The sequence below is a fragment of the Bos indicus genome, chromosome 29 (genome assembly GCF_029378745.1).
Source record: "Bos indicus isolate NIAB-ARS_2022 breed Sahiwal x Tharparkar chromosome 29, NIAB-ARS_B.indTharparkar_mat_pri_1.0, whole genome shotgun sequence".
Taxonomy (NCBI): Eukaryota; Metazoa; Chordata; class Mammalia; order Artiodactyla; family Bovidae; genus Bos; species Bos indicus.
In genome coordinates, this window is record NC_091788.1 from 26,180,588 (window position 1) to 26,205,909 (window position 25,322).

At 41.9% G+C, this 25,322-nt stretch overlaps 1 protein-coding gene across 4 annotated transcripts in view; it reads right to left on the minus strand.

Annotated features, from left to right (window-relative positions):
- Positions 1-5,200: 5,200 nt before the first annotated feature.
- The window catches only part of ZDHHC13 (zinc finger DHHC-type palmitoyltransferase 13), a 51,096-nt gene continuing 30,974 nt past the window's right edge, over positions 5,201-25,322 (minus strand). For 3 of the 4 annotated variants that reach the window (XM_070782895.1, XM_070782893.1, XM_070782892.1), the window contains exons 10-17: positions 25,197-25,299; positions 19,724-19,846; positions 18,598-18,660; positions 17,797-17,890; positions 15,955-16,038; positions 11,349-11,506; positions 8,095-8,192; positions 5,201-5,812 (exon numbers count right to left, since the gene is read on the minus strand). In XM_070782895.1, the coding sequence (XP_070638996.1) occupies positions 5,674-5,812; positions 8,095-8,192; positions 11,349-11,506; positions 15,955-16,038; positions 17,797-17,890; positions 18,598-18,660; positions 19,724-19,846; positions 25,197-25,299 (862 nt within the window). In that variant the 3' untranslated portion in view covers positions 5,201-5,673. The remainder of the gene's footprint in view (positions 5,813-8,094; positions 8,193-11,348; positions 11,507-15,954; positions 16,039-17,796; positions 17,891-18,597; positions 18,661-19,723; positions 19,847-25,196; positions 25,300-25,322) is intronic. The other variant, XM_070782894.1, reaches the window with a different exon arrangement.

Below are 25,322 nucleotides of genomic sequence, written 5' to 3' on the forward strand. Positions count from 1 at the left end.
ACCACTGCTCTCTCTTTGAAGGTTCCCCTCCTTGAATGCAATGACTGCCTCCTGATTACCCTCCTACCCAACCTCCTCTCAGCCCATCCCCTTCTTCTCCAGCTCCCTAGATCCATATTCCCTAAGGTCATGTTCCTGTCCTTCTCCTCTCTCTTTTCGTTTTCATTGGTTTTCATGTTTGGTCCATTTTTAGAACTGACCTTCCCATTTTGGGAGGGCAACTCCCTTTTTATTTTCATCTCATTTCTCCGCCTCTCTCCTGTGACTAGCTCACCATCTGTGCAGGTGACTCACAGGCATGCCCTGGCCTCTTTCCAGCCATCTTAACTTCTTCCAGTGGACAGTCTGCAAGTACCTCAAGCAGACCCAACTACCAAACTCACCCCCCAGTCTTTCCACTGTTTTCCTTACTTCTCAAAATTGCACCCCACCCTCCTCATTCACTGGATTCAACACTGCAAAGCCATCTTTGGCTCCCTCTCTTCTGCCCACATTTAATCAGTAATGGAGCTGGCTGGATCTCTCCTGCTCCTTCATTATTTGTTACCTAGACCACAATTAAAAGTTTATCTCTAACAATTTTTATCCGCCAGGGTCCAGTCAGAAAAACAAATCACACTATTTTTTTCAAAAAGAGAGAAAATAATAGCAGAAATTGGCTAAACGAGTGCTTAAACTTTTGAAAAATTAACAAGGCACACACTGACTTAACACAGAGATACAGGACACAGCTCCACTATCCCTGGGGCTCGGAAACAAAGAGAAGAGATGGTGGTACCCTCATCTACGCCTCAAGGACAGCTCTCCCAGGGGCATGGAGTCAGATCTCTGAGGAGAGTGCTCGGTCTGCAGACGGTTGTCGCTTCCAAGGGGCACCATGGAGCTAAAGTTAGACACTGACTCCAGCTGTCATCCTGGGGGTGAAAGGCCATTGTTTAACAACACTGAGGGGAACAGCTGGTGAGCAGGATGGAGTCAGTCCCTTCTCCCCTCCTCTTTCCAGCCTACTGGCAGAACTTAACACAAAGTCGGCTGGCAAAGAGATTATCATTTTCAGAGTCCTAACGTGGACACACAATGTAGAGGAGAGAGGTAGACTGGGCACATTTCCCTACCAATAGCTTCTCTCCTTACAAGGATTTCTGAATAGCTAGCATTGATTGAGCCCTTACTATGTGTCAATTACAATTCTAAGCACTTTATATGGTTAACTCCGCTAATCCTCATCGTAACACTTGGAGGTGTTCATAATAACACTTGGAGGTATGCACTGTACTACAACTAATCAGAATACAAACAAGGAAACTGAGGCACTAGGAACACATGTGCCCAAAGAGGCGAAAGTAACTTACAACCGACATACTCAGGATGCAAACCCAGGGTGCCCAGTATGAAACAGATGCCCAGGCTTTTTGTAACTTTCACACCCACATATACCTGAGGGAGATGCCAAAATAGAATAATGGGGTAAGATTCCTTAAGCAAATGATTCTCAAACTGTAGCAGGTCTATGTGAGAATCGCCGGGGGAACCTGACAAAAATTCAGATTCCAGGACTCTCTTAGATCTCAGAGACTGACTTAAAAGGTCTGAGATGAGAAATCAGAATTTTGAACACGCTATCCCTGGACACCACCCTTTCTTCCCACCCCAGCCCCTTATTTGATGTGAGCAGCCTGTAGAACACGAACTTGGCAGGGATTGGTGAGTGAAGCAGAGAGGATATAACCTGACAAAGTCCACCTGCCCCCAAACTGAGAATCAGACTTCAAACATCTCAGATCACATCATGCTCTGCTCAAAATCCCTTCAATTCCACTCAACAGATTCATTCAAATACTTATTGAATATATACTACGTGCTAGACAGTATTCTAGGTGCTTAGGATACATCAGTGAACAGAACACAGAGCCCTCGTGGACCTTATATTCTAACGGGGTGGAGAGGGAGGCAGTATGCAGTAGACACAATGAATAAAGAACACAGGATGTTAGAAGGCGGGAAGTGTTATGGGGGAAAATGTAGTGTAGGGCAAAGAGGAGGAAAGGGGCAAGAAAAGGATGTTACAACTTTCAAAATGTGGATGAAGGCAGGCCTCATTGAGAAGTGGACATTTCAAAGAAAGCTGGGAGGAAAGGCACTGTGGATTTCTGGGGTTACAGCAGTCTCGGCAGAGAGAACAGGCAGGCAAAGGCCTGAGGCAGAAGTGTGCAGGGTGTGTGGGATGATCAAGGGGGAAGTAGGGCAAGCGGCCAGCCCAACCCTGCAGGCCAGTCAGGGCTTCACCTCTTTCCCTGGTGACATGCTGAGCCACTGGAGGACTCCTGAGCCCAGGAGTGCTGTGATTCAATCTGCCTTGTACAGGGCTTACTCCAAGGCTTGTAACTGGGTGAGGGTGGAAGCAAGGAGACCAAATCAGAGGGCTGTAGTCATGCAGGCAAGAAGTGATGTAACTCGGGGCCACAGCAACAACGGTGGCCACGAGTCACTTCTGGATATATTCTGAAGGCGGAGCCAGTAGGATTTCTCAAAGAAATGAATATGCAGTATTATGGGAAAAAGTGATCAAGAAAAACTGTGAAGTTTTGGCCTCAGTAATGGAAAGGATTAAATTTCTGATCAATGGATGCAAAGAACACTGAGGGTAGGGAATAAGGTTGTTTACTTTTTATTCACTTATTTTAAAATGTATTCTATGTTTTATTTTTATCTATTTTTAAAAATCTGTTGTGCGGGTAGAGCTAGGATATAAATCAGAGTTCAGTTTCAATTTGGACAAGTAAATTTTAATATGTCTACTATTAGATGTTGAAGTGGGCACGTCAGGTACACAGTCTGGAGTTTGAGAAGGAAGTCTGAACTGGAGTTAATAACCTGGGGTGTATGTCACCACGAAATCAGATGAGATTATCAACAAAGAGGAAGTGAGTTTAGATAAGGAGCAAGGAGATCAAGGACTAGCCTCTGGGACATTCCAGCACAAAATGGTAGGGGTAGAAAAACAGCAAGGAGATGTCAGGCTCTCAAGAGCAACCAGTGAGATGAGGAGGAAACTCAGGAGTGCTCACTTCTGGAGGCTGGGTGAGCAACTGTCAGATGCTGCTGTAGGTTCTGTAAGATGGACTTGGAGCTAACGCTGAATTAACAACACGGAGTACTTGACAAGAGCAGCTTCCATGAAGTGCTGGAGGTCAAAGCCTGACTGCAGATGGGTTATGAGGAGGATGGGAGAGAGACCCTGGAGATACTGACAAGGTTTTCAAGAACTTCTACTGACATGAGAGTAAAGAAATAGCTCCTTGGGAATTCCCTAGTGGCCCAGTGTCTAAAACTCGAAGCTCCCAATGCAGGGGGCCTGTGTTCAATACCTAGTCAGGGAACTAGATCCCCGATGCTGCAACTAAACATCTCACATGTCACAACTAAGACCTGTGCAGACAAATACACACACACACACACACACACACACACACACACACACACATATACATACATATGTATAAAGAAATAGCTCCTTATTGCTCACTTTAATCTTATAGCTCCCTAAATTAACATTCAAGACTCCTGGTGATCTACTAATAGCTCTCATCCACCTTTCCAACTTATTAACCAAGCTCCCCACTTCCAGTACTCTATGGGCCCAGGGTGTCATCGTTCTGACTACAGAGTTTTCTGTTGTCTTTACTCAAAGTTCTCTCCATGAGAATGCCTCTCAATTCCAACTATCTACTTTCAAACTCAGTATCACAGAAGACTATGATACTTTCTAATGCCCTGTCATCCATAAACACTTCCCTGATCACACCACTGAGGGTCTCCCCAACCTCTAAACTCTAACAATATTTTATTTGGATCCCTCTTATGGCGTTTAGTAGTTTCTATATTATCTTACATTTTTTCTTCTACATTCTAAATGTATATTCTTCTAAATGTAGAATTATCTTCTACATTTATCTTAGCTTCCCCTCTAGACTGTAAATGCCAAGGTTAGTATGCCCAACTAAATGTTTTCTGGCCTACAATACCTAACATGGTGCTCCATGAATATTTGTGGGGTAATTTTAAAATGAATGAAATGTGCTTTCCATGTTACATATCAATTAGATATGGTAGAATACAGTGGCTCTGGGAATCTGAATTATAAACAAGTGAGCTCCAGGTCCCTGCCCTATCCCTGTGGTTCTGATCTAAATGGTCTATGGATCACAATTTGAGAATATTTACTTGGCAGGAGTTGATAGGAAAGGAATGGAGAGAGGATATAGCCTGAAAAGGTCGTTCTGCCTCTCAAATGAGAATCAGCCTTCAAGCACAATTCTGGTCACATCATTTCTTGCTTTAAAACCACACATTTAACAAGTTCACTCAAATATTTACTGAACACATACATGTCAGGCGGTATTCTAGGAGGCCAGCACTCTAGAGTGGGTAGCCCACTTAGTATCCATGTGACCTTGCAGAGCATGCAAACGTCTTTAGGCTTTACTTTCCTTATCTCAAAGGCTCTGTAGAAAAAATGAGAACAGATTACTGAGGAACTGAAAGGTCTATGTGGTCAGAGGACAAAGTGTGGTCCAAAGTAAGATGGTAAACAAAATAAGGCTCTATCATGCAAGGCTATCTTGAGAAGGAAATGGCAGCCCACTCCAGTATTCTTGCCTGAGAAACCCCACAGGTGGAGCAGACTGGCGGGCTACAGTCCATGGGGTTGCAAAGCGGTTGGACATGACTTAGTGACTAAACAGCAACAGGACAGGGCCAGCAGGGCATGATGGGAATTTTAGCTTTTGCCACAGGGCAATGGGAAGCGAAGGCAGGGTTTTCAGCAGGTAGGTGCCATGTCCAGGGATGTGTATATATCTGTGTGTGTGTGTATATATGTGTGTGTGTGTGTGCGTGCGTGTGCATATAAATAATACCAAGAGTTAAAGTTGAACTAGCATTTCCTCCAGAAGGGGGAAATTAGCATTTACAATCACATCCATTTATTATTTTGAAGGTACTAAGTAAAAATTCTAATTAGTCTTTAATACTTCCTATGTTCAATTTTCTAAGTAAAACAGGAAAAGAAATAAAAACTTGCTTATTTGTATTAACAATGATCTCACCTCATTCCTGGAACTGGGAATGTTTCTTCAGTCCTAAATACACCTTTTCTTAATTTAAGATTCAAGAAGTGTCAAGTTTCAGAAACTAAATCTCAGCTACAAAAAAATTGTTTTATTACATGTGAAAGCAAAACAGGTACATCTATTTAAATACTTTTTTTTACATATTTATAGATAAAACAAAGACAAATAATTTATCAAAAATTACAAGTTTAAAGAATAGTACTACTTTGAAACAGCCAATAAAGTATCTGAAAATACCACACTTTCTCCATAATTGGTGAATATTATCGCCAAAAAAAAAAAGGAACTTGCATTTTCTCATGAAAAATATAAAAGTTCTTTTTAGACGTTGGCTAAGATTGTTCAGGAACAGTCCGTCTTACTAAACCTGAAAAAGTGTAAATGCTTTCTTGAGAACTTCTGTTTTTACCAGATGGCTTTAAAAGCCACCTGTGCTTTCCTTCGCGCTTAGGTGAACTCTAAATCTTCATTTCACTTGCAGACCACAGAGCATCGACATAAGTACAAACAAATCAAAGTGAGAGTTACGGGTTGCTTTTCTTCATACTGAGCGAAGAACTTTCTCTTTAGCCGGGTGAAAGACCATGGTGTACTGGGAAGTCCAGTCTACTGCACAGGGCTTCACCAAGCCAAAGCAGCCGCACTGGAAGAAATCTGCGAGGTTCTGTGTGAACCCAAGGCTGCCAAGAAAGGAACAGAGCACGTCTTACTACATTTCCTGTTAGCACGTGATAAACATTCACTCAAACCCTAAATGTGCACTGAGAATTTACAATACACATCCTTCTAAGATCCCACAGAAATCCAGAGGTGAATCAGACAGTTCCTTGAATCTGGGACCCTTAAAACTGAAGCCTGGCTCCATTTCTGAACATGAATCCCTATTTTGAGATTCCTGGCAACTTAACTTCATTTTGGATCCTCACTTACTGGAAGGGTCACCACCACTATTAAGTTTTGTCTTTTCATTCCCACTGCTCTAATTCAGACCTGGACCATCTCGAAGGCCAGACAGGCCAGAAACACACACGCACACACACAATCAATAAGATGGGATTCTTCTAAGAAACTCTCTAAATGATGCTTCTGTCTCAATTCCTTCAAATTCATCTTACATACTGGAGACTGGGCCTCCAAAAACATGATACATCACAACTCCTCACCTCCCAATCAAAACCCTTTAAAGACATTCCTCTGCCCAGAGGCTCAAATCCAAATTCCTCATCTTTGTACTCACAGCCTTACACAATAAAAGCCCCAAGACTCCTTGGGTTTCAACGCTCCAAACATACCTTTTGTGATAGCTACCCTGGCTTTACTTTCCCCGTGATCACAACTGCATGGGCCATTCTACTACCCTGGAACCCACATTTCACTAATTTTGTATCAGGGAACACTCTCATCCTCTTAAGTCCTACCAGTTCTCAAGGCCCAGGGCAAGGCCCACTTCGCCTCTGGAGCCATCCTGACTGCATATATCTTCACCATCTTTATTTTCCTCCATTAAATTCCTGAATGCTACTATCTGTTCCAGTTACCATGAATATTCATTTTTATGCATGTGCCCCATCTTACGCGAGAACACATCTGTGAGTGAGGATGAGTGTGTGCTGCTGATGGTTGGCGAGAGCCATCAGAAAGAGTTCCAAGGCTGCTCAGAAGGCAGCTTCCCAGGCAGAGGGCTGCCCACGTGGAACTGACCACGTAGAAGCGGGAAGGCATGCTGGAGATTGACAGGGCCCAGCTCAAGAGCTGGCTATGAGTAAAAGTAACTTAGGGAGGACATATAAGACAAACCTTTGGGCTGAGCAGCATTTGGAAGCCAGATTCAAAGTGGCTCCAAGGCTTTACCTTTAGTTCCTCCAGGGATGCTGCCGTTACTTGTCATGCCCCAGCTCACTCACCTCTGGCCCTTTATTCAGACTCTTCTCCAGGGCTTAGAATGCCCTTCCTTCCTTCTCCCCAACCCCATGTCTTTCAAAGCTCAGCTTAAAATTCCACCTCTATCACAAAGAGGTCCATACTTCAATGGACTAAATATTTATTCCTCTGGTTACATCCCTGAGAAAGGGACTTATTACCACCACTGCCAGTCTCAAGCAATCAACACAAGCTTAACACCACTCTCTATTCTCCATCACTTTGGTCCCCTCTTCCCAATTAAGTCAATTTCTCTTCTCTAAACACACATCACAGTCATATTACAGGCTATGATTTCCCTGTCTAACAGCCTAACAGTTTCATCTTGTACCATGAGTGTGCTTTAAAATAGACTGCTCATGAGATATGCAGTAAGCGTTCAAATCCCTGGAGGGCCCTGGGTCACCTCTGCAGTGCTCCCAGCCTCCAGATCCCGATATATGTGACAGGGAGATAAGCTTCAAAGCCTGATCGTTCACATCATAAGAGGATGGCCTTCCTACAGACACACTCATTTTTGACAGAGGACGGGTTTTATACAGCTGGTGCTCTGAGGAGAACATATCCCAAACCTGAAAAAGTAGCTTTTCTTTGACACAGGTGGGCTCATTAAACCATAGGGCTAAAAGAATTACTGGTGATAGAAAGTCAGGTTGAAAATCCTGGCAAAGCTCACAATCTAACGCTTTCTGCAGAGAGCCCTGTGGCTGGCTTTCTCAGCCACGTGCTCAGTTATCTCACACTGACTTCATGCCAGCAATATGCAACCTTGTGACCATGTGGCTTGACTGAAAAGATCCCCCGGCTTGGCAAAACTTCAAAGTCACTTACTGTTTGTGCTCGGTCCAGTAGACTAAATCCCAAATTCTTACCACCTTGGGGCTCATGACCTTACCACTCATCTGCTGTCACTGAGGCTTCCAAGAAAGAAGAGGTTCAACTCCACCAGGAACCAGTCAGGAGGATGGCAGCAGGGCCACGGGTGGTGACGGTGAGGCCAGCACCTTCCATAGGCCCAGCAGGAGGAACAGGTCTCACTTACTTGTAGGGGGTCCTCCTGAGGGACAATGTCTGTTTCATGTGCTTGCTCTGCTTCAGCAGGCTGGTTCTCTCATAGGAGGTCAGGCCCAGAAAAGCAATCTGAAAAAGAATACTGGAAGGTATGCAAAAAAAAGAAACCACACCACCACACTGAGGCTCATCACTCTTGGCAGAGCATCACGGGACACTGATAAACAATCAGCTCTTCGCCAAAGACAATATCACCAAGCCTTCTAACCACGGATGGTGCTAAGGGAAAGGACTTGATAGCTCAAAACCAGACTCTCCTATATAAATCTAGTAGCTGGGCTTTTTTTTTTTTTTGGATTGTCTGCTTTTTATTAACCTTCAAGAAAGCAGAGGGCATTGACTGATAATCATGAAAAGATTGCTTTAGCAATTCAGGCCGTGGCTTATGGCAGTGTTTAGATTCTCAACACATTCAAATTTCAGATGAATCAAGCAACATAATGTCAATATTAATACAATTATCTCAACCTCTATATGCTTCTTAGTATCTCTTTGAGAAGGGTCAAATAAAGTTAATCTGACGTGAAGGACATTTGAAAACTATCCTTTATAAGGACAGCCCTAAATTTAGGGAAGGGTAAGAATTAAAGAAACTTAAAAAATTCTAGAATCATTAAAACCAATATTATTCACTGAGATATCTCATCCAATTCTCTAACAACTCAAACATCAAGTTCCTTATCTGTAAAACACAGATTATCACAGCACCCTCTTCAGCTTGTCTAAGGACCTGCGATAGTATGTTTAAAATGATCTAGTGCAGAGGTTGATAGAGGTGAAGCAACTGGTCCAAGGCCACACAGCTTAGAAAATGACAGAGCTGGGATGGACACCTCGGTCAGCATGGGAACGTCCGAGCACTGACACTGTCCCTACCATGTCAGCATGGGAAAGTCCATGGTCCCTGTCAGCAGTCTACACTCTTCGTTTGACTTGCTACAGTCAAAACCATGACTCATCAGAACACTTAGGAAATGAAAGCCTTCAAATAATTGGACTATTTTGTTTATTAAGAAAACAACTTTACTCTGAATTCTCATATTCGAACATTATCCAAAACTTTGAGCCCACTTTCCTACCTTAGAGAGTATAAACAAACTTTCTTTTAAAAAGCAAAGATATTATATCCTCAAATACTTGTACTTCTTTAAAGAGTCCAGAAAGAAGAAAGAAAAATTTAGAACTGATGTCTCAGATCTTAGGTTCCGCCTCTAACTGAGCCCTATGGCCATAAGCAAGGCACTCAGCATCTCTCAGGCTTAGCTTTCTCATCCGTAAAATGGACACACGACTTTGGCACCGTCTCCATCTCAAATGTTTGTGAGGCCACTGATGCAAAAGTGCTTTGGAATACATAAAACATATATAAATAATCATTTGCATTACTAATATCTTATATATATATATTATATACATATATTATTTATATATGCTTTACGTATTCCAAAGCACCTTCCCAGCAGTGGGCTCCCCAACATTTGAGATGGAGACTGTGCCAAATTCGTGTGTCCATTTTACGGATGAGAAAGCTAAGCCTAAGAGATGTTGAGTGCCTTGCTTATGGCTGGGCTTCCCTGGTGGCTCAGATGTTGAAGAATCTGCCTGTAATGCAGGAGACCCAGGTTCAATCTCTGGGTTGGGAAGAGCCCCTGGAGAAAGGCATGGCAACCCACTCCACTACTCTTGCCTGGAGAATCCCATGGACAGAGGAGCCTGGCAGGCTACAGTCCATGGGGTCGCAAAGAGTCAGACACGACTGAGTGACTAACACATTTACTTAGTCAGAGGTGGAGTTAGAGCCAGAACCTAGGATTTGAGACATCAGTTCTAATTTTCTTCCTCCTTTCCTGGACTCTTAGAACAAACTTATAAATGATTATGGCTTTCCAGGTGATGCGAGTGGTAAAGAATCCACCTGCACAAAAGACAAGGGTTTGATCCCTGGGTCATGAACAGCCCCTGCAGTAGGAAATGACAACCCACTCAAGTATTCTTGCCTAAAAATCCCATGGACAGAGGAACCTGGTAGGCTACAGTCCATGGGGCCACAAAGAGTTGGACACAACTGAGCACACACACATAAATGATTATTATAATATTAATAATCATTGATGCTAATATTCATCCTTTTTTTAAATTATTTTTTGGCCACACCACATGGCATGTGGGATCTTAGTTCCCATACTAGGGATCAAACCCACACCCTGTGTAGTGGAAGCAAGGAGTCCTAACCACTGAACCAACAGGGAAGTCCTGCTAATATCCATTCCTACTGCCCGAGTCTATAAGATGTCAGATAGGAGATTAGGACAAATATTCAGAAACCTCAATTCAGTCAGTATTATCAGCTTAACTCCTTTCTTCAGCATTTTCCCCCCTTTTCCTTTCTTTACTTTTTATTATTATTGCAAAATTGGTTACTTCTTCATAAAAAAGGAATACATTTTGCTTTTGTTGAGTAATGCTCTAATTATCTGAGGTCTGGCAGTAATTGGCTCAGACTGATCATGGCTGTCCATTCCATGAAGGAGGCCATAGCAACAATGGGAATTAGGTTATGCTCTTAAAGGCAGGCACGCAGCAGGGAAGGAACAGAAGCTTCACAGAAAGCTGAAGGTGGTGGCTACTGCCCTGGAGCGTGACCTTTCTAATGGTCATGACCTTCTCTGCAAGGGTAATTACCATGTCCATTGGTTAGCGATGCATCTTTCATTTCTTCTCCACTTCCATGCCCTTAAGTACCACATAATAATAAGGATAACAAACAGGGCTAGGAAAAGGGAGGGAACATAATCATCTCACGTCTGCCCAATGCGTTACAGTTTATACCGTGCTTTTACACACCATATAGTTTAATTATATGATGGAAAAAGCCCTTGAATGGAATTGTCAGAAGACCTAACTTACCAGTTCTGATTTTTGCCATTCAGTGGGTGATCTTGAGCAGTTCAATTCACCTCCCTGACCTCTATCTGTTAAAGAGGTCAGCTTAAATAACTCTTACGACTATACTAACATCTTATTACTCTAACCTTTAAACCATCTGTTAGAGTTGACAGCAATTACTACCCCCGCCCCTCCCGCCATTTTACAGGAAACTGCAATTCAGGGGTCAAATGACATGCCCAGACCCACAGAGTAAGTGACAGAGGTAGCGCTCAAATCTAAGTCCTTCTACCTCAGTAAGCATTACTGTATATGCACTACAAGAAAATAAATAAATACCTGAAAAAGTTGATTTATTAATAAAAACGCTGACCATGAGAAATGAAAACTTGCTAACACGAAGATATACATGACCCAAGGGGAACAGGTCACAGCCTGATTGAGGTAGGTCCACAGTCCATCTTCTTTGAATGTTGTGGTACAATGATTTGACCAATCTGTGAATTCACAAAAGAGGGATCCATTATTTAAAAAGGTAACAAGCTAGTGGTCATTCTTCAAGAAGATAAAAATCGCTGCAGTTCTATTTAGGGAGAAGAGAAAGTAACACATAATAGCACAGATCAGAACTCAACTTAAAGACTTTATCTTCCAAATAAATGTCACCTCAACAAAGATTTTTTTTAAAATGGTACTGTTAAGGCTATGACAATACTGCATTGGTAGTTGGCAGTGAAGGAATAAAAGCCAAAACCTTTATAAAACCATCACTAAAATCAGTATATTCTGCATAAAATAGAGTGGCCAGAAGTTAGTTATTCAAGGACTTGATAACTGAGAATGATTATATATTCAATAAATATTTGTCTGAGAAAATTCTCTATCTTATCCATGTTACAGCCAAGATAAGGGTCTATTACAGAATTGAACATAAATTCTTATTAAGGGCTCAGCTCAAGAGGCCATTGTCGAGGACACAAGAAATCCTATAAGCACCTGGGTGTCACTGTAACACAACCTATAGCAGGCAGTTACTGACTGTACTTGTGCAATGGGACCATAATTAATCCCGAAGAGGGAGAAAAGCCAGGTGAGAGAACTCATGAGTCAGACACCCCTAAGAAAAAAAAGAACAAGATTCATACGGTCGCAGCTCAGTTTCTCTGCAGGAATATCTATTCATATGTCAGTCAAAAGTGAGGTCTTCATGATACTGACCCCCTAACCCAAGAAGCCAAGAACATCGGTAGTGAGAACACAGGCAGGAATAGGCAGAAAAAAAGGAACAGAGCTTCCAGGTAGTAAAAGCGAAAGTCAGTCACGTCCGACTCTGCAACCCCATGGACTGTAGCCTGCCAGGCTCCTCTGTCCATGGGATTCTCCAGGCAGGAACACTGGAGTGGGTAGCCGTTCCCTTCTCCAGGGGATCTTCCCAACCCTGGGATCGAATCCAGGTCTCCCACATTGCAGGCGAATTCTTTACCATCTGAGCCACCAGGGAAGCCCAAGGTAAAAATCAGTGACATCAAACAGGCATCATGAGCATTCATAAAGGACAAGGAAATAAGAATTGTATAGATGTGCACCTTGAGGTTTTATAAATGCCTCTGACAATTCAATAAGTAGTTCAGACATTTTCCCAAAGCAGCACTTAAGAGCTCCTGGGACAGAAAGGAAATGAGTCCATGGCTTTACTATCATCTGTCTGACCATTTTAGTCCTGAAAATCTTTTTTTTTTTGGAGTCCCATTTGATTTCCAACAATCTTTCATGAATATATGCCAGAAGCATTCTAAGGGCAATCTTCACAGAGCAACAATCAAGGTAAAAAAAACTTTAAGGCAAATTACACTCTCTTTAAAGCTGCTCATCAGGACAGCAAACAAAGATGCATTCCACATACACACCTGATAGACAAAATATACATGTATCATTTCCAACAGCAGGCTTAGGAAACAGCTGCTGAGCGGGAAAGAATACCTACTTTCTTTCTGCTTCTGAATGGCTACTGTTCCCTTCTGGGAATTTTTTTGATAACACTGCATGACTTCGAACAGGAATTTTCACGGGACTGATTTCATGTTTATCGAAGATATGGCTGCCAATGGCCACATACATTATGTTATGCAATACAACACTTTAATGTGTACTAATAATACATTTTTTCAGGTGGCCACTGGCTAATAACAGGGAACTTGTGCTCCAGATCAATCATTTTCATCTTTAAATAGCTTTGACAGTTATGGTGTTCTAACAATGATCTAAAAATCTTTGTGCCTGTAGCTCATAGGATGTTGACACTCTGTCCACCCTGAAAACAGACCCCACAAAAGGAGAAATGCACAGAGGCTGCTCAAAGCCAGAGTAGCTAGAACTGGATCCCACGAGGAGGAGGGTACACAGCAGTGTTCTAGCATCAGTGTTGATAATAAAGAAGGTGGGATGACAATGAGGCCTTGTTAGAAAAATGGAGTGAAAATTCACTTTTGACTTCTGTGAAGTAATGATAAACGGACACGATGCTCTTGTTCAGTGTAAAGAAATATTGTGACCATCACAAAATAGCAAAACGATAAATTAAAGTAACAAAACATGTTCAGCTAGTTTACACAGTTGTTAGTGAATGTAAGGTGGAACTGTTTCTAAGAAACAAAAAACGTAACACAAAAATTGCTTTGGAGCCAGAGAATAAAGACAAAGAGGAGGGAAGAGCCAATGCATGTAACAAGAAAGCGACTTGGGAAGAATGAATGTGATGGAAAATTGCTTCTGTCCTTATCAACAGTCTTATGCTGGACACAGCCACCGCACAGGGTGACTATTTTTAGTGACGAGAGAGAGTGCGGAGAGACAAGAGTGGCGTAAAATCTGGCTCCTCTCCCTGAGGATCAAGTCCAAGGGACAAGCTGGTCCAGGGGCCCAGCTTCAAAAGGTTTTCCAGGAATATGCTTTATTTTCAGGCCTTTAAAAGGGCAGCTCTTTCAACAGAAAGAAGCATTTTTTTTTTTAAATCTTTAATTTATTATACCACAGGACATAATAATCGAAGCAGTTTTAAAATTTCAGTGCTCAGGATTACTGATGGTCTTTGACAAGAACTGAGATCAGGGATCACAACCTTCTGACTCAGCTCCATTTGCGATGGTGACGGTTACGCTAAGCTCCAAGAGCATTCCCTAGTGATCAGAGACACCAAAGGTGTCTGGTAGAAACAGGGCTGTCAAGGTAACTGAGGTCCTCTCCATGCCTATGGCAGGGCTAAAACCAGACCATTTCATGAATATCAATTAACAATCTCTAAACAAAACAAAAGGGACTCTTGAGAGTCCTTTGGACTGCAAGGAGATCAAACCAGTCCATCCTAAAGGAAATCAACCCTAAATATTCATTTGAAGGACTGATGCTGAAGAGGAAGCTCCAATACTCTGGCCACATGATGTGAAGAACTGACTCACTGGAAAAGACCCTGATGCTGGGAAAGACTGAAGGCAAAAGGATAAGGGGGTTGCCGAGGATCAGATCATTAGATAACATCACTGACTCAACAGACATGAATCTGAGCAAACTCCGGGAGATAGTGAAGGACAGGGAAGCCTAGTGTGCTGCAGTTCATGGGGCCACAAACAACTGACATGACTGAGTGACTGAACAACAGCAAACAACTTGTAATACTGGATGTTTCTGGAAGGAGATGTGAGAGGCTGCGGACAGCATGGGAAAAATTACCTTTCAAAATCTAAACAAAATTTAACCTAGAGAAAGCCAGCTGGTGAGTGGGCTTGGGGGAGTAAGGAGTGATGGGACTTGGGATGCTAAAGAGGAAAAGAAAAAAATGTAGGAATAAATTTTCCACATCTGTTAGAATCATTCCACATTTTAGCTCAAGCAATAGACTTGTATTCTACTGGCAAAATCTAAGACTTGAGCATGAATATAATGGGAATGTGGATGGAAACAGATCAGCAGTAAAGCCTGTGCCTCTAGAACCAAATGCTCCTAAAACTTTCAGAATAAATAAACAATAAACAGTTAGGCAATGGCAACCCACTCAAGTACTCTTGCCTGGAAAATCCCATGGACAGAGGAGCCTGGTGGGCTGCAGTCCATGGGGTCGCTAAGAGTCAGGCATGACTGAGCGACTTCACTTTCACTTAAACCAATAAAATCAAAATAAACTATAAGCTCTGTAAGTTTTTCCAGTTAGATAGCCTATTCCTAGGTCTGAAAAGCACAGGCATACAATTCTTAAGAGCTAACCAAAATCCTCCTTGCTTCAATTTAAACCCTGTTCTTATTCGATCACCTCGGAACAGCTGGACGTCACTCCCTACATGAGCCCCCTCACCCCCGCCAGCCACTGACAACCTTCTGCACGGCTACTGAAAAGTTGTTTTCCTTTCTCAGAGAAGCAGAATAAGTGATCTGCTGTTTCTTCCAAGTTATTATTTCCAACCTTTCAATCACTGTCACTGTTTTCCCATCAGTTCTAAGTCCTGACTTGATATTTATCAAATGGCACGAGCTTTCAGAGTTCCGTGCCTTAAGTACTATGACCACCTCCACCTCACTCCCTCAACCTCTCTACCACCAACTTTTCCCCCCTATTTTATTTACTTATCACTTCCCCTTGCTTTGTACTTGAGCAACTGATTTTTACTCATCTCACTGAGGGATAAATCTGCACTTATATGAGTCTATTTTTGACCACTTCTCAAACTTATCAAGGTCACTTCAGAGTTCAATCTCTTCCAAACTACTGACAACTAACCTCTCCTAGCATTTCTTACAGCTTCCTGATGCTGAGAGAGTCTTAAGGGCATTCATTTCACTTTTATTAGGGCATGGTTTATAGTCATCCAGCCACAATGTGATATAAAAGAGTTTACAAGAAACAGTGTATCGAGTGTGGGTGTGTAAATCTGCTATAAGAAAAATGTATACTTACAGATGAAAGATTCATATATAAACCAGTCACACACGATGGAAAGGAAAAATAAGAAGAATATGTAATAGTGATGGTTGCCAAAACCTACATCAAAAAAGAAAAACAACATATTTAACACTTTCTTACAATGATTTTCTAGAACAAGGTCTTATTAAACAATTTCCTGTCAAAAGCTTTCACTAAAGTAAAAAAGAACTAAGCTGTTGTTTTGCTTTTAAATGCCATTAAACCCAAACCAAACAGCTTTGATATGTCCTGTTCAAATGTCCACATCAACTGAACTAATATTTATTCATTACTTACTAAAAGAAGACATTTTTTTTGCAGAGAACAAAGCTTACTAAGTAAATCCTATGCAGCCCTAGGACGGCCTCTACAGTGCTGGAGGGAGATGAGTGGGCAGGAGCTGGGGCGAATCATACCCTGTCTCTTCCTTCCTTCCATGGAATGAGTTTATACAAGTATGACTTCTGGACATTAAGGACTGACTCAACCAGGGGAACCCAGAAAACAAACAGGGGCAAGAGATATCTTGGAGGGAACTGGATACAGCAGAAGAGGGGCAACCTGCAATGCCTGAGAAAGGTCTACAGAAGCAAGGGAAGGGTGAGGGTGCCAGGTATCCAAGCCCCACTGTTGCATGTGCTGCCCCCTCCCCATGCTGGAAATGGCAGCATTTTGACGCTAATGACACAAAGCTCCTTAGCCACCATCATGTTCCCAGCTTCTCAAAGCCCAGCAGAAGGAACAACACCCACTGGAATCAGGAGACCCTGATTTACAAATGACACGTTGTGTGACTACAGGTAGGTCATTTAACTTCTGATTCAGTGTTCTTGTAACATGAGGAAAATATCTCTTCTGTCTACTTCACAAGCCTGTGGCAACCAAAGAGGATGATATAAATGCAAATACTATGCAAACACGGTGTGATAAAAATATGTGGGCTTATATTATTGTTTTCCCACTGCCATTCAAAGCTGCCTGTCATCAATGCTATTCATCTCATCCCTATGGTGGGATGGGGTCCACAAAGCCTGGGAACACAGGAATGATCTCTTCACCTGTTCTGTAAACACAAAAGCTCACAGAAGTGTTAAGTCACTCAGTCATGTCCGACTCTTTGTGACCCCATGGACTGTACCCCACCAGGCTCTGTCCATGGGATTCCCGGGTAAGAATAGGAGTAGAAATGGAGTAGGTTGCCATTTCCTTCTCCAGGGGATCTTCCCGATAGTAGAAAACATCAAAATGCACCACGGAAAGGTCCTTTCGTTCATCAAGATTCTACAAGCATAACCTTCCCTTGAAGACTCATGAGACTCTGAAGTTCTTCATAATAAAGCCCTGCCTTTTACTGTGAAGGCTCAGAGGAAACCCAGGGCTTGCAGATCAGGACAATGAATACTCCCATGGAAGGCAGGCCCCAGACCTCTGCCATCTCTGGCTCTGGTGCCTACCTGAGCCTGGGAGGCAAGGAGAAAAGGTGACTAAAAGGGATAAGATACAAATTATGGAAAGAACATGCTATCTGGAGTGGAAAACTGATACTACTAAAGTGAACTCGAGCAAATAATTTGACCTTTAGTATTTTTTCCAACTCTAAAATGAAGATAGTAATACCAACCTCTCATGATCAAATAGGATACTATCTATAAAGGTGCTTTAAAATTATTATCAACCTCAAAAATCAGTGTTCCAAAAGTATTAAGACCACAGAGCTGATCCTCTGACAAGCAAGAGCTACAGATGCTTAGATCCTTTGATGCTTACTGCTTTTTCTGAGTCACACGCATTAATGAAAAGAGAGCTGAACTTCAGATGGAAACTTGACACTCTCACCTATGCACCGTCCAGTCCACATGCAGTGTTGATCGTACCGAGCCACACAGGAGTTGCACACATGGCAATGGAGTGACCTTAATGGCTTCCTTATCTAAGGCGACAATTAAGAGAGCAAAAAGCAGATATCAGAATCCCAAAGTGGTAACAAATCAAAAGCAAAATCTTGCTTCTAAATTATAAAGACATACTGGCACAAATAATCCTATAGTGATCATCACTTCACTCAGGCTCTGGAAGGCCTTGTTGCTCTTGCTTCTGGGTGTCTACTTTAATTGGGCCATCAATAAGAGGATATGGAGTCCAGAGCCTACTGACACCGATGAAGGGGAAATGAGGCAGCACCACACAGCAGGGTGAGTACCGGACTAAGAGAAATCGAACACGAGTTACATTTCTGGCTCTGTCAGTAATTTGGGGAAAGTTACTTCCTCTCTTTAGGCCATGAACCCTCAGTTGCTAAATCAAAGGTTTCACTAGGTGGTTTCTAGGGTTACCGTGATCCTGAGACTCCAAGTTAGTTCTAACATATGCTTCATGGCAGGAAAAGGCAAACCACACACACAAAGAGGTTCAACCATAGGCAACTTCAAGAGATTATAAACATCATTCTCTTATATGTTCAAGGCAGAAAATTGTTCTGACAGCAATGCAAAATTTAAAAGAAACCAATTTTATACCTGGTAAAAAGAAAGGTGTATAAATATACCAGGAAGATGTGAAAAATGCTTACATGAGCATTGTAACAAAGAATTTGCTTTTACTATGGGAAAAGAATTATAGAGGAAAAGACTCACTCACAAGACAGGATGTACAAAATGTTCTGAAGTCCAGACAGCCGGTCTCTGCAAGGGTGATGATACTCTGAAAGACATTAAGTTTGACCTTACGTTTGCTTTTTACTGGGGGAATGGATGATGCATGGTTATATACCATTCTCATAGTTCTCTCTCCAAACTGCAATAGCTAGAAAAGCAATTTAGAAGACCTGCCACCATATCATTCTGTGCCTGAAATATGTGACTTTTCAAGGCTGCATTTTCAACCACAGTCAATAAATTAGAATGCACAGATTGCTCCCCCTCCCTGTATTCCATGAATGGCAATGATCTCTTAGTTATAATATGCTAAAGAAAAATAAACACATACATTATATACTCATAAAAAAGGAACAAAACCCACCTATACATCAGAATTGATGGTTATAAATTCCAAAGGCAGGCTTTCAGGAATACTGGCTTTAGATAACAGAGAAAACGACAATCTCCCCAACTTCTAACATTCACGAGCAATGGGAGACACACCGTGACTGCAGACAATTTCAGTCTGAGGACAAAAAGGGCATCTCCTCAGCCAGTAAGGAGGAGGACTCCCCGTGGTCTCGTCCTAGATACTCTCCATATATTTAATAGGGGAATTTAAGCTGTATGATGATTACCTAAGTATTATTATAAAGAAGCAGGAGCTTATACCTACTGACAGAAATTATATCTGAAAAAGTCTTGGTGGTATATTACTGTAATGGAAAATAAAAACATTTTTTAAACGTTCATATAAATAAATGACAGTGAAGAAATCTGCTTGCTGATTTAATTATTCCACATTTACGCTGCACCTATTGTATGCCAGGTTTCCCTGCGGCTCAGAAGAATTCGGCTGTAATGAGGAGACTCGGGTTCAATCCCTGGGTTGGGAAGACCCCCTGGGGAAGGGAATGGCAATTCACTCCAGTATTCTTGCCTGGAGAATCCCATGGGCAGAGGAGCCTAGCGGGCGACAGTCCATGGGGTCACAAAGAGTTTGTCACGACTGAAGCGACTAACAGACTGATTAGCCGCAGGCACTGGAGATGCAGTCACAATGAAAACCGACATCGTTTCCACGCCCTTCTATAAAACAAACCAGTAACGGTACAGAGAAAGCTCACCATTTTCTTTTCTTCTTCTGAAGCCTTAGTGAACCCTGGATCAGTTGTCCAAGTCTTGTAGAAAAAATAGAGGAAGGCTGCTATGCTGATAATGAAAACGAAATACAAAGGGGTGCCTGCTACATGTGAAAGCCAAGTTAAGGAACATATCCAACTTCCAGTAAGAACACCCTAATTGTGAGGTAGGCACATTTCATCACTGGGCTTAAGAGCCTCTTCACTCTGCACTCTACCCTTGCCTTTCCCACATACGCACACCACTAGGTGGACCAACCCAAAACCTGGTCCCACCCTATGGTCTACTCCCATGGGAATTTGCTCACAGTTGGCTAATAATTATCCCTCCTCATCAGCTGAAACTCATCTAAAAGACTGAGAGGAATACTTGTGGTATATGAAGAACCTCCTAAATACTGAAAAACCTTCCAGAGCCAAACAAATTAATATCTAATGGGGTAATTGTGCCTCTCTTGTGCGCATCTAAAATAGTATTTTCTGGTCACCTAATACATTTTAACAAAACTATTCAAAGAAACAAATCACTGAATTCAGAGATTCTAATTAAAAATATTTCCCTATATATTAGATTAATGCTAGCAAATATTTCTTACAAGGAAGTTTAATAACATAATTCTTGTAGTTGTATTAGGCTGAGTTAATTCAGAAACAAAGAAATTTGCTCTCCTTGCAAAGTGGTTACGAATTAGATACTATTTGGAAAGGCAGATATTATGGACAAGTTAAGATAAAGTGTTTCAAAGATAGACATTATCCACTTTGAAGTGCTTTTAAAGTAGTTCAAATCCTTTGTACCAAAAGGGAAAATTTTGCTCCAGGGAAAGACAAATGAACGTGCAATAATGAACCAATAAGCCAGCAGTAAACCAGTTCTCCTTGTCCAATTAAAATCATTATATTGACACAGTAACTGTATCTGCCTTTGGAGGTGTTGCCAAGCTGCCTGGTGCTAAACTTCAGAGTGGAAACACGTAGCCATAGAACAAACTCTAAACTCTTGGCTATTCAGTGTGGTCCGTGGACCCACAGCAATGGCTTTACCTGGGAGCTTATTAGAAGGGTAGAGCTCCAGACCTCACCCCAGACCTGCAGAAGCAGACTGTGGAGTTTACCAAGATCCCTAGGGGAGGCACACACACATTATAGTTTGAGAAGCACTGCTCTTACCCACAAAAAACCAGCACAACCACATCTGGTTCTGGTAAGCAGGAATGGTTGGTTTAGCTTATTGGTTTATCCGTAGATGGGCCTGGCTTTATGAAAGAGACAGGATCCAAAAAAAAAAAAAAAAAGCTGTGTGAAATTGAAATTGCATTCCCCTAAAATCCTGATCAACATACATGACACAGTCTCAAAAACCTCCAACTGAATCACAGGATAATCTCACGTACTGAGTGGAACAAATTTGGGCTCCTGTTCCGAATAATCTTTAAAACAAATCCTGCAGAAATTGATGGATTCTCTCCTTCCAAATAAACAGATCCCTTCACTATATTCCCTCACATAAAAGCCAAGCATTCCTTGTTCCCATGCGCTTGCTCTGTATGGCTCACTGCTCTCAAGTGCTCCCCACTTTCCCCATTTACTTCTAAAATCATACTTTTAGGATGTCCAAGTCCTAACTGCCTTCAAGACCTTATAGCCTTCCTTTCACTTGAGGTCTTTCCCTGTGGAAAAGGATTCTCTCCCTTCCCTAAACCCAAGAATGTTAATTCTATGGCAGTCAGCCCTGGATTATAGTTATCTGTAGACAATTTAACCTCCCCAGTTAGCCTGTGACCCTTTTGTAGCTAAAAATATTTCTCAACATGGATCTGAGATCTGCCGTTCTATAACTTGGATTAACTGGTTTTCGTTCTTTAGCTCCTTTATATCTACACTGTAGATCTACACTACAGTTGCCCTACAGGCAGATGCTACAGGGGCTGCTTCCAACATTTTTATTGAGTGCTCATTCTGTACAATGCACTGGCTTCCAAATGACAGACTTTCAGGCACTTGAAATTGGAAGGCAGAGCTTACACCTCCAGGATAAGCAGCAGTATCACTGCTCGTACAACACACTTTCCTGCATGTGTCCCTCTGTTTGCCACTGTCTCTTTTCGAAAGAACAGAATGTGAAACAGAGCAAACACATCTCAGGTGTGTCCTGACTAGCGCAGTAGACCGTGAGATGCTGATGTCTTTTGCCTGGACACTCACGTCCTAATACTACTAGATGATACACTGGTTTCCTTGAAAGCCGCATCACTACACATACCCAGCTTCTAGTCAAAGCTCCTGGCTCTTTTTCATTTGATCTGAAGCTGTGTCATTCTCATCACGATGTGCACTTGTATCACGCTGACTGTCTGAAACTCAGTATTAGGACTTCACATATTTATCCCTCTTAAATTTAACTCAGCTATAGCTGGAATCCCAAACGTCATGTTCAGTGGTTCACCATCTCTTTGCTGAATCTTAATCTTACCTTCAAACTCAGCAGTAAGGCCTTCTCTCCTTCTCTCAAACCCGGCACCACATATCACTCGCTGTACACACAAAAGGCACTAAAAGAAAGTGTTCATCTCAAGAGCTAACCTAGAGCTGCTCTTAAAATTCCAACATATAACCTTCCACACAGATTTTGTTCTTAAGAGTAATTGATAATAATAAAATAATAGGTATTATTTACAGAATGGGGACTATGGTCAGCATTTTACAGATATCCTAACATAGTAATACTTGTAACCACCTGATGAACTTGGTACTGTTATCCCTGATTTATAGGATAACTGATATTCAGTGAAATTATTTGCCCAATGGTACCGTGGCTCAGCAGGTAAAGAATCAGCCTGCAGTGTGGAAGACTTGGGTTCGATCCCTGGGTTGGGAAGATCCCCTGGAGAAGGGAATGGTAACACACTCCAGTATTCTGGCCTGGAGAATTTCATGGATAGAGGAGCCTGGTGGGCTACAGTCTATGACGTCCCAGAGTCAGACATAACTGAATGACTTTCACTTCACTTCACATAATAACTAGTAAGAATTAAAAAAAAAAAAAAAGCCAGAACTCCAGTTCATTCTGTCTGATTCCAAAGACCACACTCCTTCCACAATGTTTCCAGGCCCTCTTCCCGTGATGGGCAAAGCGGCTGTGGGAGTGGAGGCCCCATGCAATCCAGACACGGCAACACTAGTCTACACCTTCAGGATGGGTCTTTTCAGGGCAGCACCTCAGTGCACACCGAAGGCAGTTCAGATAGCATTTAGCATTCAGCTTGGAAAACACTGATCTGATGGCGCCACCTACTGACTGACCTGGACCCACCAGCAGCAGCCTGGGCGCTTACTAGAACAACTGGCTTCATGCTGTACATGTCAGTAAAATACCTTCCTGTCAACTCCAACATCTTTTAAGATTCTGTCCAGCTATGGAAATCAAATCAGTCCTTCTCATGTTATGACATCTTCACAAATACTGGACAGCAGTAAACTCAGCTGAGTACTAACTAAATACCTCTGTAATTGAAACTACCACACTTTTTTGATGCAAAATCTGAAAGAGCACGAGTTACCCACATTTTAAAAAGTCATCAAGAAACACAATTTTTAAACTATGTTTACTCCACTGTGTATGAAAATATCAGTCAGCCCTTTCAGTACCACGTCAATTACCAAAACATTTACTAGCCTTGGGACTTCTATAAGTGATAAAAGTATTTTTGTATCACATAATATCACCCAAGCCTTTATTAAATGGTGGTCATAAGGCCAGTGCTTAAAAAGCTGCCCTCAAATCAATAATTGAGATGAAAATTAATGCACTAAGATCTTTTGAAAAGTCAAAATGACCCCCATGGTATACTATGCCATTTATTTAAAGGAATCTGAAAAGTACTAGAGATAACGCTCAGAAATAAAGAGCATCACTAAAGTAAAAACATGTTATAATGAAGGGTGATAAATGCACTCAGAACTCATATGCCTCTCTCACTTTACATTTATTCCAATGAAAAAATAAACTGAGTGAACGCATCTCTCTTATAAGCAGTATTCTTTCTTTTCAAGTGTATCACTCCCAGAAAGAGAAATAACAGAGTTAAAGGAATATGCTTAAAGGTACACGTCTATTCACCACATCCCTTTTCCTGGCCTGTAAGGAAAGCAAGGCTTTTAGTAGCTTCCTAGGGCCCTTTGAGGAAGAGAAAGGAGCCTAGAAAGAGGTGGGAACTCTGAAAACTGGAGAAAACGCTTCCTTCCTAATGGGAGCTATAAATAGCTATTAACTAAGTTGGACACAACTGAAACGACTTAGCAGCAGCAGCAGCAGCAACCCCTATCCAAGGCAATGGCTGCTGCTAAGTCGCTTCAGTCGTGTTCGACTCTGTGCGACCCCATAGACAGCAGGCAATCAGGCTCCCCCGTCCCTGGGATTCTCCAGGCAAGAACACTGGAGTGGGTTGCCATTTCCTTCTCCAATGCATGAAAGTGGAAACCCACTCCAATACTCTTGCTTGGCAAATCCCATGGACAGAGGAGCCTGGTAGGCTGCAGTCCATGGGGTCGCTAGGAGTCAGACCCGACTGAGCGACTTCACTTTCACTTTTCACTTTCATGCACTGGAGAAGGAAATGGCAACCCACTCCAGTGTTCTTGCCTGGAGAATCCCAGGGACGGGGGAGCCTGTTGGGCTGCCATCTATGGGGTTGCACAGAGTCGGACACGACTGAAGCGACTTGGCGGCAGCAGCAGCAACCCCTATCCTCACTTTCAGGTGACTGGATTTGGCCTGGGCCCTGCTCCTCAAGTGATAAACCAATCCCTTGGATGAGTTGTTGTTTTTTTAAACTATGAGTTGCCATCCACTAGTAGGTCATGAAAGATTTAAGTGGCCTATGACTCGCATTTTTTAAAAAGGAAATAGAATAAAAAACAAAACTATTAGAGTAAAGCAAGTATTAGGATGTGCTTTTGTCTCACATATATTTTGGGTGGCAACACAAATTTATTTTTACTGTGCACTGAAAATCACTGCCTTGGATAATAACACTGCACTGACCACTGCTGAGGAGGACACATTTCCTTCAGTATTCCACCTATACAGGTAATCTTGGTATCCAGATTTATTAAACGACTATAACTGCTGACCAAGTTAAGAGAACCATCTGACCTTAAAGAGAACCTCAAGGCAATACAGTAATTTTTATGGATCTAAATAATTCATTCACTGTTTTAATATATTGTTAAACTGTTTCCTTCCTATGTGTAATTAATACTAAACACCTGCTGCTTCCATAGTGTACCCTGAGATCATGTCCAGAATTCAGTAGATTTCCAACATTAAACACCTTCAATCAGGACCATTAAATTAATATAAATTTGATTTGCATTCCCTGGATCTCATCTAGTATCTAAATTTTAGTCATTTTTAAAAGCTAAACGAGATATGCATTTAAATGTAAACTTGAAGGATATCAGGAAAGAATAAGATGAACCAAGTCATAAACATCCAAAAAATGGAACTCAGCAGAAAGACTGTTGGTAAGTATATAAGGCTCTTGTACCCGAGCAAGAACCTAAAAGAAAAAAAGTATAAACA